The 14,625-nt window shown below is 45.0% G+C and overlaps 1 protein-coding gene and 1 non-coding gene across 2 annotated transcripts in view; one reads left to right on the top strand and one right to left on the bottom strand.

The window, feature by feature from the left end:
* Positions 1-8,930, bottom strand: part of ARFGEF3 (ARFGEF family member 3) — a 92,478-nt gene extending 83,548 nt beyond the window's left edge. Inside the window, exons 1-2 of the mRNA XM_075707898.1 lie at positions 8,846-8,930; positions 7,660-7,711 (exon numbers count right to left, since the gene is read on the bottom strand). Of these exons, the coding sequence (XP_075564013.1) occupies positions 7,660-7,711; positions 8,846-8,930 (137 nt within the window). The remainder of the gene's footprint in view (positions 1-7,659; positions 7,712-8,845) is intronic.
* On the top strand, positions 7,955-8,057 carry LOC142593367 (U6 spliceosomal RNA). The gene has a single exon (XR_012830976.1). It is a non-coding gene; the product is annotated as a U6 spliceosomal RNA (small nuclear RNA).
* Positions 8,931-14,625: the final 5,695 nt, after the last annotated feature.

Genomic DNA, 14,625 nt, shown 5'->3' on the forward strand with positions numbered 1-14,625 from the left:
TTCCATTCAACTTTCACAGCAGTGCAATGCTAAATCTTGACAGACCTAAGGGATGGCTGTTAAAAACATTCCCCAGATTTGCAATGCATTATGTAATTTTATACTCACTGCACCTTAGCATATTCAATTTCTTAGGCAAACAAACATTCAGGGAAACCAAAGGTAGTGTATTTCCTGCAGCTTTGTTACTTTTCATGGAATGTAAATAAAAGAACTGTGAGAAAAAGACTTTTATTATTCCCACTCACCCCTTCATTTTCAAAACAGAGAGAAGTCACGACTTGCACAGCATCACATAAAGACCACAGCAGAGTCAAGCCTCATTCAGTAGGAAAACAGTCCTCTCAGTTTCAGTGCCACTTCTCTTCCATCCCCTGATTTCCCTTCCCAACCATATTTCATTCTCTAAGGCAATTATCAACGCCCTCCCAATGTTCTCACTTTCTTCTCCTTTGGAAGCACTAAAAGTGATCAGATGTTTAAAACAAAACACACACACTGCTATCCCGTTATCACCCTTAGGGCAATATTTCAGAATTAGAAATTAGATGAACACTCAAAACTATGGCTGCTCTCATCTTTTATTGGTGCTATTCCTGTACTGAATTACGTACATCCCACAGTAACTGTATGTTGGGGGTTGGCCCCAACAGGCAGCTCAGCCCCACCCAGCTACTCCACACTCCCACCCTACCAGCTCCTATGAAGAAAATCAACTCTAGTCCAGCCAAAACCAGTACGCTGTGGGCTTTTGTCAGAAATCTAGAATGGACTTTCAGAAGAATCCATAAAAGGAACAAAGGCCCAAAGCAGTGGTGAATATTAAGGTTTACTACAAAGAATGTCAGGAAGGGCAGAAAGTTAGTTTCAGAAACAGCAAAACAGCAAGCACTGCTCTTTCAAAAAAAAAAACAACCCTGAACAAAAAACCCCACAAATCCACAAATAAGAGTAACAGAAATAATCTTTCAGAAACCATGCACCTTTTCCCATGACAATACCAAACCTTCTTTGATACCTTCAAGAGCCAAAACCCTAGCTGGCAGGTTTTTAGGGACTTCTAGATCTAGAGGCCTTCCAAGACTTTTGGAACCTTGCCTTGACAGCACGAGTTCAGACATGCATGATGGAGACTGACCCTATACACCCCTTTCCTCTCCAGCACTGCTGCCTTTTGGGGTCCCAGAACAGATGCAAAGTTCTGCTGAGATAAAAATACCTGCCCATCAGACAAGAAATAGGGCCAGTTACATATCCCAGATTAAACATGCAGATTGATCCAAATACTATATCAGACAGTGCCACACTGCCTTTCTAAACAACAAATCTCTTCCCCTCACCTATCCCTCAACATTAGAACTAGGAATGCAACATTTAAAATCAAGACCAGAGCACATACACCATTCAAAATACCAAATGGGCTACATAAATACCCCCAAAGTCTGGATCCAGCCTGTAAACTGCCAGCACAGGAGATACAGCTCAGCAGTCCACACTGCCACTGGAATCTCTTCTTGGCCAGATGCCTGCCAGGGAACTCATCATCCACTTGCTGAATGCCAGATAGCAACTGTGTAATGGTTGAGCAGCATGAGTCACATATCCAGCAGTCAGGTTCACGAGGAAAGCACAGGAGCACTTAATGCCAGGTGGCTGTGGCAGCAAAAGCAGGAAACGAAGTGTTTTAAAAGTAAGAGTAAAATAGAGAGAGGTATGCTAAAAACCCTGCCTCAAAACCCTCAGAGACAGTCATTCCTCCCTCCCTGCTCCTTTCTTCTGGTCAGGGGATCTGATATACATAAATATAGATAGATAGACAGACAGATTTCTATCCATATATAACTATATATATCAGCTTCCCTATCCACTCTCTCCCAGTAGAAAGAAACTAACAGAAATGATGAACAAAATCAAGCAGGTGGGAGAAGAATGAAATTATGAAATCACAAATACTTCTTCACAATGGAGAAGCCAAAATGCATCCCAAGCCTCAAGATTATTTAAGCGGATGAATTATCTGCAAAGCTAAGTGGATTGGAAGTCTCCATGGCATTGGGTGTTTGGTGATGATCGCACCATACTTACTGCTTTCATTATTTGTTAAGCACATGCAAGATAAAACGTGTGAGCATGTTGTTTTATTTAATAGTTTGTAAGCCGCATCTGCTTCTCAAGAAGTATGTCAGATGCAAAGCTAGAGATGAAGAAATAAATAGCAGAGTAGAACTACCAATTTGATCCCCAAATTCCCATAATTATAGGAAAAAAATGCAAGGAGGATAGGTATTTCAGAGTTCAGCTAAGTTCAAGGCTTACTTCTGTTCTTGACTGCTCTTCATTGCACTGGCTTCCCGAAAGTTCACAAATTGCCCTCAAAAATGAGCACCAAGATGAATAGCAGTGAGACACAAACAGGGGAGACAGAACTGGACAGAAGTTGGTTATTACAGAGGACCCTGCTCACCACTGACTTCTGACTTCCCAGCTCTAATCTCCAGAAATACTGGCTATTCTTGAAAGGCCAATGTGAAATACCAGAGGGGTGCAAGCTTTTGCAGTAAAGAACATAAGAACTGCTACTAACACAAATAGGACTTGGAAACACTTAGCACTTCTGAAAGCCAAGACCCGTATCTCTCCGATTGGGCTCCCAGAATTGGTGCCTTGAAGGCTTGAGCCTGTACTTCCATTTGATTTCAATTACTTTCTGCAACTTTTAGGTACAGAGATGTGCAGTGTACAGATATGCTGAGGAGATAAGTAAGCATTTGGAAAGCCTTTCTGGTTCTTCTTTGAAGAAGGAATGTAAATTACATCAGTTACTATGCCAGAATGCTTCACGCATCAACATGTCTTATGACCATTACTTTAAAGTCCACAGGGGAAGCTTTAAGCTGCCATGAACAGCAATTTATACTATCGAGAGTCTTGCCTATGCATCTTCTGCACTCAGCCACATTTCTCTCAGAGTAAAGAGACAACAGCCACACAAGCTCTACAGAACGGTTCAAACTCAAGCCTGCAGTGATGCTTCTGCCACACTGGCAAAAGGAAAAATTTTGCCATTGTTCTGGTCAGAAGAAAAGTAGTGACAGGATAGTAGAAAGACCTGGAAATTACAGGAAATGTCTTAGAACTATGAGAAAATATCTTTAGGATAATAAAAAAAATTTCCTAATGAAGAATGGTAGGGGCATAGTAAGAAATGCTGTATATAAGATTCCAGGTTCCAGCAAGGATAGAAACACCAAAACACAACCGCTAAACTGCCCACCAAGCCACAGCCTCCCTCAAAAGTCACAACCAACTTCCTCTTTACAGCACCAGGTTCGTGCCAATAGAAAGACACTAAGTTTTATACAGCCTATAAGACGTGACTTAATTGCATAAAGCATTCCAAGAAACACTAGTATAACTGAGTTTTTTCAAAGCACTGTGTGGCTGGAAAGTGCTGTCTAGCCTCTTATTTTATTCTCCGATATGTATATAATCCTCATGAGTATTAAACTGCTCTGATCAAACATTCTCTTTCAAGGCTCATTTTCTTGTGTCTGTTCAGTTACCTTTTATGGATTGTATTTCAGCCTCTAAAATCACAGTGGAGAAACTGGCAAGGAATTACCCAAGAGAGACTTGCTCAGTGTAGGTGGCTGGCCTTAGGGCAGAATTTGTCATCTTGGAAATACTGAAGTGAACATGGCCCAACTTAGTAGCAAACAATTGTTTGCTGGCAGACAACATTAAGCTCTCTTAAGCTGTTTTCCCTGTGATCAATTCACCAATTAAAACACCCGCACATCAATTGCTTTTATCTAGTTCATTATTTATAAGTCATCCATCCAGCCTCCTCAAGCACTTACTATATAGCTAATCTTCACCACACCAGTTCATCAGAGACAAACATCATACTTAGGCAGGCAACAATGGACCAGTTACCAATGTGACTCTTCCTTCTCAAGAATTCACAGGATGTCTATGGCAAAGCCTTGAACTGACTAAAGGTCATTTCCATCCTAGTCCACTTTAATCTTCTTTACAATTGCATATCCTTGCTCAATAGTCTGATCACAAGCACTGAAAAAGCATACACATACACAAAACATACACTCTCCCTATTTCAAGGCAGAGCTGACAGAACCCTGTGCGGAAGTCCATATTTGTTGGAGATTTGTATTTCTTCAGGAAGTGAGACATTTAAATAATGCCCCTCACTAGAATTAACATGCAAGGTCATTAACTGGGATTTGGATTCATAAGTCCAATTAACATCAAAGGAAGCTGAACAGCAAAACAGTCTCATTTAGCCCCCTGAAGATATACCCAACAGATCTCTATCAAACTAATTAAAGAATGACATTCCAGGCTGAATGTCCAGTCACTGCACTCCCTTGGGGCAAAGGTACCCCAGGTGCTCCCAAACATAGCAGGCACGTGCTCTCTAAGTGGTTACCAGACAAGTGCTGGAAGCAGCTCCCGTACAAATGCTGCAGCTGAACCCCCTAACTAATTGCACGGACTTCTGGAAACTATCACATGGCCTGCCCGGTGTTCAGTAACAAAAGCCCCACACAAAAGAGGAAGCTATGGATAGGTCAGGAACAAGGCAGAACGTAGAAGTAATATACCCCAACAGTATGGTGGAGATAAGTATGCAGCTGACATAACACATGTAAAAACCCCTGAACTCAACTAGTCATAGTCTGAGGAAATGCAAAGAGATAACTTGTGCTCCCCATTCTCACGCTAGGATCACTGTCTTAAAAGAAAACATTATGAAGAACCTCTATTCATCTAGAGCTGTGGTTTCAAAACCAGCAAATGGCTTTTTATTTCTTAAGGGGGAAAAAAAAGGAGTATACAGTTTACACCTTCACCTTCTTCTTGTGAGCAGACTTCATTCTTCAGTTCCAGAAGGAAAAGAAGGACTTAACTAAGGGCATGGCCATCCTGTTAAACAGCAGTAACACCAGCACAACTTGCTAGTGGAAGCCAGATGCTGCTCTGTGGAGAAACAGAAGCAATACTGATTGGGGTACTTACTACATTCACTGTTTCTGAAACTGAGCCAGTATCTATCTCAACCGGACATGGCAGATGATGAATCTCTGTCCCCCATTCTTATGCAGTATAGATGTGCCCTAGATCATTAACTTCCTCAAATACACTGTAGAGAAGTGCTGATATACTTTCCTTGTATTCAGCATATTCTAAGGACATACCAAACTTTCCTACTAAACAAGCTGGAACATTTTCCCCGCCATGCAATACTCTAAATACTCATTCAGCTGCTGCTCTTGGAAGAGACCTCACAAATACGCGCTTTTCTCCTGAACTGTTCCGCACACTGCCTTTAACACTTTCAGTATGTTACCACTATGGATCTCAGATCCAAGTTGTGCACTAGGGTCACTTGGTGGAAAGATGATACATACCTTCAAATCTAACTCTAGTATTATGGAATATTCCAGATCATATCCCCAGGCTCCACTACTACACCCAAAAATATTACAGCAGAAAGGGTGAATGGCAGATTCAAAGTGGAGGAGCAGCTATATTACAGCAGATGATGCAATCTGCATCTGATCAAGATGAAAGCAGGAAAGGGACATGATCAAGATCCTCCATCCTGCACCCATCTTGGCTATATTTCTGGTCATTGCCATTGCTCTATTTTCAAGGCTATTCTTTTACAGTGTTAGGAACCAAGCCGTCACAGTGCTGTTTAACAAATACCACGCAAAGATGACCTTCTATCTAATTTGCACATCATGCAGGCAAACTCCAACCCAAGGTGTGGGCAAGTGTGCTGATCTGGAGTCTGGCAGTAGCTTGTTAGCAGAGAATGAAGAGTAAGCTCAGAGTACTGGTGACAGCAACATTTCCCACATTGTCTGAGGTTGTGTGGCAGAACCATACAAAGGACCCCACAACCAAAGCTTTTATTCAAATTCTCTAGTGCACCCTTCATTTCATAAAACATCCAGTAATATTGAGTGCATTGCTACTGACAAGGCTAACATTAAGAGCTTACTTCATCACAACTACACCTGTGAAGGTATTAGCTTTATTTAAAAAGATTAGGGTTTACAGTGGAAAAAAAAACCAACCAAACAAATACAACATTAAGAACATTGGAGGAAGAGGAGAAAAGGGTAGGCATATCTGTAAAGAGGCAGTAGGCAAGTGAAAAAGGAAGAAACATGGTAACAGCTAACTAACTAATTCATAGGGAATGAGAACAGTACTTAAAAACAGAGAGACCATACACTACTGCATTAAAGATGAAGGGTGACAAATGGGAAGATAAAGACCCAAGTTTTCTCCAACCACAGTGCAAAGTAAACATAATCTAATTATAATGGAGCTACTGGGAATTACTCATCCAGCTGTTCTCAGCTGCCCAGCCTGTGTTGGAAATGCATGCGTCTGGCACTGCTCATGTCAGACCTGTGCTACATCCATTCCCCACTGACTTGAGGCCCCTTGTGGACTGCAGCTGACAGGATTTTAGAGCAGCAAAAGAACTACTCTTAATCCTTCTCTATTTGGTGACTGCTCTGGAATAACTAGCTCTTCAGGCCCTAATTTTCCTTGTGCAAAGCTGCACCAAACATATCTGAAAGGAGCAGCAGGGAGTAACGAGGTGATAAAAATACTCCCAGGAGAGTTAATATTGTGGTAAAAAAGTGTCACCTCTGTTAGCAGCTAATAGCAGACATCTAGGAGGACTACAGGACAGGCCAAATTTATAGCAAAACTCCTACATACGCTCTTATAAACTCAATCATCTCTGACTGAAGTACTTCTGAATAAGAAGGGGTACCTTTGCATTTGATAGACGTCAATCAATTTCTTCCATGGATTTTTTCCACACAGACTTTTAGTATCCATTACATTCTCTAACAAGGCAAGCCTAAGCATTTCACATCTAACTGTAAGGTGTGTGAAATAGTGTCCTCCTGTTTTGAACAGGGTACTTGCTAGTTTCTTTTGATGCTTCCTAATGGTTCTGTCAGAAGGGACAGTGAATAATTTTGCCTATTACTTTCTCCAACAGAATTTCCAAAATGAGATCTTAAATAGCTCTACAAATGAGGGCAGTGCCACCTCCCCCGTTTTACAGGTGTACAAATGAAGGCAGGGAGAATGCTTACTCAAGATAATCTAGCAGGCTAAAGGAAGAAGTAGGCATAGAAACTGTATTATTTTAGTTTCTACCCAGTGTCCTAGCTATATAATGATATAACTTTTCAGTTTCTAGAATACTTATTTTCAGAAAACAAAACGTGATCTAGATTTTAAAGAAAACAAACACACTGGGAAGACTGAGAAGCATCATCACTTATACTGAAGGCTGTAATTTAGAAGGAAAACCCTGTAGACCATAAGACAGCCCTCCTTTCTAACCATTATAAAGTGTCACCATTATACATACTCATGCCCATTTTAACACATCTGCTTACATTTCATTCATGGCTAGAGGGCAAGGGCTAATCAGCAAATTATCCACTACTACCAGCTTAGATATGTATATCTATAAACTAAAGAAATCACATAGACAAAAGGGCTGAATCTGCCTACCTCACTCTTAATTCAAATTTTTACTTCAATTTTACAAATACTCACAGCTCCACAGGATTCAACATTAAATGTTCATACCTTAGCTGATACGGAGGTATCTTGACAGTAGCATCAGGAGAATCCAAGGTTTCTGTATAACCGAAGGAAACAATAGGGCTTTTAGAAGAAACTTCTGAGTTCAACCATAGTAATACATCTGGCTACAATCTCTGAACCAAGGATCCTGAAGTTTACACCTACTCTAGCTGATAGAACAACAATCACTGCTGCTCCAAGTCGCCAAAGCTTTACATGAATCTGTCAGGACACGGGGCACCCAATGAAAAAGCATCGAGTACCATCTTTTCCTCAGTGAACTCCCTTTCACACATCAGCACTTTGGCAGCACATATACTAAAACTGGAAGAGTACAGAGGATATTAGCATGGCTGCTGTGCAAGGATAACACACAATTAATGAAGCAATGCATGGAACATCAAACTGATTATGAACTACCACAGATTGCTATGTATGGATAAAAAATAAAAATTTAAAGCAATTTTAAGTATCACAGTTATGCTGATGTAAGTTAAGGGTCTTGCTGACTAGTGCTCCAGGTAGTCAGCGTCAAAAGCACTTCGAGTCACAGTCAGTGTCTGAAAATGGGTGGATGCTGAAACGTACCTAAGCTCATACTCCCTGAAAAGAAGAACTCATTTTATTGATCATTATGTCCATTATACAGCAAGGATAAAAGAGCTCATGGAATCCAGTCCAAAAAATCCAGCTTTTAAAATAGATGCCTGAACATAAGCCAGCAGTGAAACTGTACTGGAGGGTTTTTTACGATGATTTAGGAAGGGGGGGGGGGCGCTTTTAGAAAAAAGATCCCCCCCTCAACACAGAAACTGATAGCTACTGATACCCGTATCTGCCTCGCAAGACCCACGAAGCAGACCCAGGAGGCGGGGGTGGCGGGGACACGGATGCTCTCCGGGACCGCCAGCAGGTGCCACAGCCCCTTCCAGCAGCGCGGAGCTCCCGGGCATTTTGAACCTCCGGAGGCGCTCCGGTCCCTGCCCAGCCGCTGGAGGCTCGGCGGCCAGCGCGGAACAAGTTTGTTGAGGTCCCCCTGCCCCCGCCGTTACAAAACCTCTCCATCGGGGGCTCCTGCCCGGCACCGCTACGGGCAGGGCCGGGCCGTGCCCCGCTCCGCTCCCCCGCGGGCAGCCCGGCCGCAGCGGGGTCAGCCCGGCGCCGCTGCCCGCGCCCCCCGGCCCCTTACCGATGGCCCAGGTGCAGCTCTCCTTGATGGCCCTGTGCTTGCTCCCCGACGCCTCCTTCTGCAGCTTTCGCAGGATTTCTTCCATCTTGCCTCCCCCGGGATCCTCGCGGTATCCGCGGGGGCAGAGGAGCAGGCGGCAAGGAGGCGGAAAGGAGAAGGAGGAGAAGGGAGGAAGAGGAGGGCGGTGCGGGCGGCAGAGCGGTGCCGGGGCTGCCCCCGCCGCAGCCGTGCCTACGCGGGGACGGTGCGCGGCACCCCGCTGCCGCCCCGCCGCCGCTGATGAATCACGCCGAGCTCCATGGCGGGGACACGTCAGTTGTTGCCGCTGCGGAGTCCCTCCTCCTCCTCCTCCTTCTCTCCAACCCCGGGCAGGCCCCGGTGGCGCAGCCGGGCGGGGGCCGGGCCTGGCCCTGCCCGCCGCGGGCACAGCCCGGCGGCTGCGGCCTCCCCCCGCCCCGGGAGTGCGGGGAGTCCCTTCCCGGCGCCGGGGGGAGAGGCGGCGGCGGGGGCTGCCGCCGGCGGTGAAGGACCCGGGGAGCGGAGCGGGGGACGGCGCCGCCGGACCTGGGCCCTGGGGCGGCAGCCGCCCCCGCGGGAGGGACACGCCGCGGGCAGGCGGCGGGCGGGCTGCGGCCTGGCCGGTCGCCATGGCAACCGGCGGCCTGGCCGGGGGGCGCCGGCAGCCCCTGCCTGCCTGCCCGCCCCCGGAAAGCGGGAGGGGTGGGCTCGGTGTCTGCCTGCGGTTTAGGCTCAGCGGTTCCAGCCGGTGGACTTGCGGGGTCGGGCGGCGTGCTCGCCTCCGGGGTTGGGAGACCCTTTCTGGGCTTTGCAGGGCTGAGGCGGGGGCCTGCTCCTAGGCCCGCCCGGCCTCCCCACCGCCCCGCTGCTCAGCGCGGCCGGGGCCTGCAGGGCGGGATTCCTGCTCCCCAGCCCCGCCAGCCCGGCGCTCCTCTCCCTGCAGCCCTGCCGCAGGGCAGCCCCTCTCTCCCGCAGCGTCCTGCGGAGCCGCACGGGGAGGGACACAGGGAATCAGGCCGGCACACCAGCGTGTGTGCAGGGGCCGGCCATCCTCTGAAATCGGTGGGATCAGATACGTGGCTGTGAGGCCTGCAGGACCTTTGCCTTTCTCCCCAGCTGGCAGGTGCAGAAGGTCAAGACTCGACCTAGTCGCCTGTGCCTTGAGAAGAACGCACACCCCTGTGTCCCCCCAAAAAGCCAGGCCCCGGGAGAAAGAACAGCCATTCTGCTAGCTCAGACCTTCCTCCTCACGCTCTGAATGCTTTCTACCCAGCAAAACTCCTGCCTTCTTCAGTTTGTTGTTTCCCTGCCTTATCTCTAGGTTATGCTACTTGCCCTTTTTGCGACTGCATCAGTTAATGTGTGTTAATGCCGTTGTCTTCTTGTAGAATCTATCTTAAAAGATACAAGAGGACGAACAGGCTAGGAAAAGAAAAAGACAACAGATAAGAAAGGCAGTCCAGGTAGCAGCTGGCAGTATTAGCAGTTATGTCTCCTACTGCTAATTGGAAGAGTACCAATTGTGAATTACCAGACAGAATATTGGCACCTGGTGAATCAGCCATAGCATTTCCCATAGGATATTTGGCTTTCAAAGGCTGTCCCTTAGCCAAATACTTACAAGGGCTGATCCTGCTTGTGTTCAGAAGTATAATGAATGCATAATCCATAGTTGCATTTTAAGGCCAGAGTGTAAAACTCGTGTCTGAAGAAAAGGATATAGAATGATGCCAGAAGGGTCTGGAGATGGATAGGAAATGCCTAGAGCTACAATACTAAGGATTAAAAAGAAAAAAAGCTCTAACACAAAGACCATTAAGCTTCAGATTCCAGGGTGTAAACCAGCCTCTAAGAAACTGGAAGTAGTTTTCCAAAGTTCCTTATCTCTGACCATGCTCCACCACCTTCCTTGGAATGAAAAACTGGTAATAGCTAGTGGCCAGGGTTGTCAGTGAACAACTTGCTGTAAGTGAAGGCTCAGGTTGAAGTGATGATGAATTGTTCCCCGCCTACGTGCTTCCTCTTTATTCTGTGATGTGCTTAGTGGAACTGAGCATGGGGGTTGGTTTCTGTCTTTTCAAGTGTTTGATTTTTTTTTCCTGGGGGAAAACAACAAAAAGGACTGTGGTGGTGTTTGAGGTATTTTTAATGTAGAAACGATGTACCAGAGATCATTCGGACCTATGGAACGCTAAAAGCTAAATATGTATCTATTCATAGTAAATAATTAGTTGCTTATTCTCAGGAAGCCACTGATGAAACTGGATTAATTTTAAATTTTACATTATTTTCTAGCTGTATGCATCATCAACTCACTAGTTAATTTCTCCACGGTCCCTACAGGAAACCCTTTGCAGCTGAAATCTTCACCAGAGCTACAGTGTTTTCATAGATGCTGATGTCACTGAATCGAGATTTGCATTTATTTGTGTTTCACTCACTGTCCAATGTCTTCAAGCAAAATGGATTCTGTGCTGCTAAACACTGTTTCCCAGCAGTTATGTCAGCAGAGTGAGAGAAACAAAGGTCACGTTCAGGCTCTCTAGAGCATCTTAAGGTCTGCCTGTAAGATTATGCAGATGGAAAAACAAGTAAGCAATGAATCTTCCTAAGCAAATGTATGTCAGAGCACCATGAGTCAGCCTGCTGACACTTTTCATGTGAGGCCCGCAATCTCCGAATGAACTGGAGTCCATCAATCCCTGTCTCTGTTGCCTAGAGAAAGCACATAAATACACAGTAACCATGGCCTGATGGAAGTCAGTCACTGAATGTGCTTTGCACGGGGAGGAGGTTACATTTAATCACACACTTTGGGCTTCCCTTCAAGGCGAGTGGCCGAGAATGTCACAAGATCTGGAAGCCCAGGTACAGAGTAGGGATGATGGCAAAGAAACTTCCTATCTTCTGCCATGAAGAGGCAATTAAACATTCTATGGTCACACAGCTCATAAGTTCTCCTTGCTATGTCCCAGCTGTTGAAAGCCAGCAGCCTTCTACAGTGGTAGAGGCTACCTGGGGCTCAGCTCTGATGATCCCTTGCACAGCCCAAGCCTTGTCCAACTGGAAGTCAGAAGGATCCTATGCAGATCGGGTATGTGCAGGACGCAGTGGTTATATATCACTAAGGTGCAGTGGCAGATATGCAGTGTGCTTTTGTGACTCTCTCCTGGCAGTGCTACTGATCTTTTGCATTATGTGAATGCAGATTATATTCCAGGATATATCCACAGCTCTGAACGCAGCCAAGAACTGCGTAAGCAAAGCCAAGCTACTCAAGATACCCAGAGTAATAGAGCTGTATTAGTACAATTCTCTGTCTAGGCTAGTAAGCAGAGTTAAGGAGCAGCATGTGCTTGCCTTCAGAAATCTCTGTGCTGCTATGGCTCTGCTCCTTCCAGTAGCCAAGGAAGGCAATGTGGTGCTAGTTTAAATCTCTTCCCATAGCATATAGCCATATTGCCCATGCACACTCTAGTCTTTGAGATCCTAAGAAAGAACCAAATATACAGAGGAAAAGTATGAGACAAAGGCATGTTAGACTGTGAGATAATCACATATATTTGCTATTAGTCATTATCACTCATATATTACCTGTGCTTTGGCCATTTTAACAATATGCTTGGTCAAGATCTCATTGTACACTGTATATGCTGGGCAGTATGGACCAAAGCGATGGGCTGTGTCCCTGAGAACCTCCAGTTTAACTACAAAATACTAAGAAATACCCTCTAATGACAGCAAAACCACCTGGTTCCATGGTTCAAAAATGGTACTTAGCCACATTTTTCAAAATTACTCTTTTCCGAGAAGCACCCCCATGACTGGACTGACCAGACTTGCAGAAGCAGCTTGGGCTCAGTTTTTCTCAGGAAGCTCTGTATGTGTGACTCCCCTTATGTAGGACAAATTGCTCAAAAAACTTGAAGCAAAGGGGGCTGTGGCTGGGACATGGGCTCACCAGCACCTTCATGACACCTGATAGCAGAGGAAGGTCCCTTCCTTTCCTCCCCCAGCGTGCAGCAAGACTTGGACAAGCGTTTGTTTTCAGTTTTGGTTGTCTAGACTGTAACCACATCATTGATGATAGGGTGGCATCTGTCATTGTTTATCTGATTGCACAGTGAGTTACCAGAGGCTAGCTGAGTGCTCAGTGAAGTCATTCCTGAGCAGGTGCTGCTTTCTGCACCCTCCACAGCATGACCTTGCTGAATGAAGGCAAAGCACTGTAAAGCACAATGACGATGCGTGCTGCTGAGCGCAGGGATTACAGAGTTAGGGAGAAAACCCCTCTGGAGGGGGAGCTGTAGATAAAGCTAGCATATATCAGGACTGTCTGTTCAGCATAACCTTACATCGTTTATTTTTTAAAGAACAGTTGAAGCAAAAGTACAGTCTTGAGATCCATGGCAGGATAGAAATAAGAGACAAAACTCTCTGGAGCTACTGAGACATACTTCCTGCAAAGACAGAGGAAAAGCAAAAATCCCCTTAACTGCCTTCATTCTACCATAATCTTCTCATCTCCCTGTGGAATTGCAAAGGCAATCAAAGAGGGTATCAGGAATGCAGAACAGCTATTCTGGGTCAGATCAAGGTCCTTTTTACCCAGTAGCTTATTTCTGACAAAAGTTAGTTTGGGATTCTTAAAGAAAGGGTAGAAAGAATATAGCGCCCCTTCTTCCAGTAAACTCTCACAGTTTCTATTAATTTGCTTACTAGGTACTTCCTGAGACAGTGGGTTTATCTTTATGTGTTCAGTAATGCCTGACAGATTTTTCTTCTGTGAATGTATCCAATTCCTTTTGAACCTTTTAATGCTTTTGACCTTCACAGCCATCCTGTGGCAGCAAGTTCCACAGCCGAGTTGCACGCAAACAAAATAAAATACTTTTTTTTGTACAGTTTTAGCTTCTTTTTGCTTAGGTTTTTGATGCTACCTAGCTTTTGTACTGTGAGAAACGCTGCATAAGCTTTCCCTACTCACGTTCTTCCCACCATTCATGATTCCTTATGCATTGAGTGTGTCCTCCCTCAGCTTTTTTTATTCCAGTCTACAGTGGACTATATGATCTTTAGTCATACTGATTACCCTTCTCTATACCATTTCCAGTTCTGCTCTACCCTGAAATATGAGAGTTTAGAGAGAAGAGTGAATACACAGGAAAAGGCAGCATGAAGATTTGAACTATAAAAGCTGTCTTTCTTCCATCAGACTCTACTGAAAAGGCTTCAAGGGGAAAGGAAATTACAAGTAACTGTGGAGTTAAACTTGCTATCACAAGAGTTCCAAGTTGGCCAGACAGCTAAACTTCAGAGGACTCATAGCGTCCCACCTTTCTCTCTGTAAACCAGAGGATTCCCATAGTCTTAATCTATGAAAAGAGAGCTTAAAAGGATAACAGCAGCACATTCAAAGGCTTGAATACTAAATTCAGGATTGTACCATCTAGCCATCACATATTTGGAATATGCAAAATGGGCAAAACCGAATGCTCTGAAGCCATGTCTAGAAAGAGACTGAACTGACAACTTGACATATAGCTGTATGAAATGTAGGTCACTTAAAGTTACAAATGCATTATACATATTTGGGGCCATAAACTGCTTTGAAATCTCTTGTGGCCTTTGAAATAAAGATGTCTCTCATTATGAGGAAACAAGGATATCATGGCATCTACAGCTGTCAGATGCTTGTGATGCAAAGACAAGAAAGGTCAGCAAGACTACATCTCTGCCGGCCAGGAAATGGATTGTGATTT

Source organism: Pelecanus crispus, chromosome 3 (genome assembly GCF_030463565.1).
Source record: "Pelecanus crispus isolate bPelCri1 chromosome 3, bPelCri1.pri, whole genome shotgun sequence".
Lineage (NCBI taxonomy): Eukaryota > Metazoa > Chordata > Aves > Pelecaniformes > Pelecanidae > Pelecanus > Pelecanus crispus.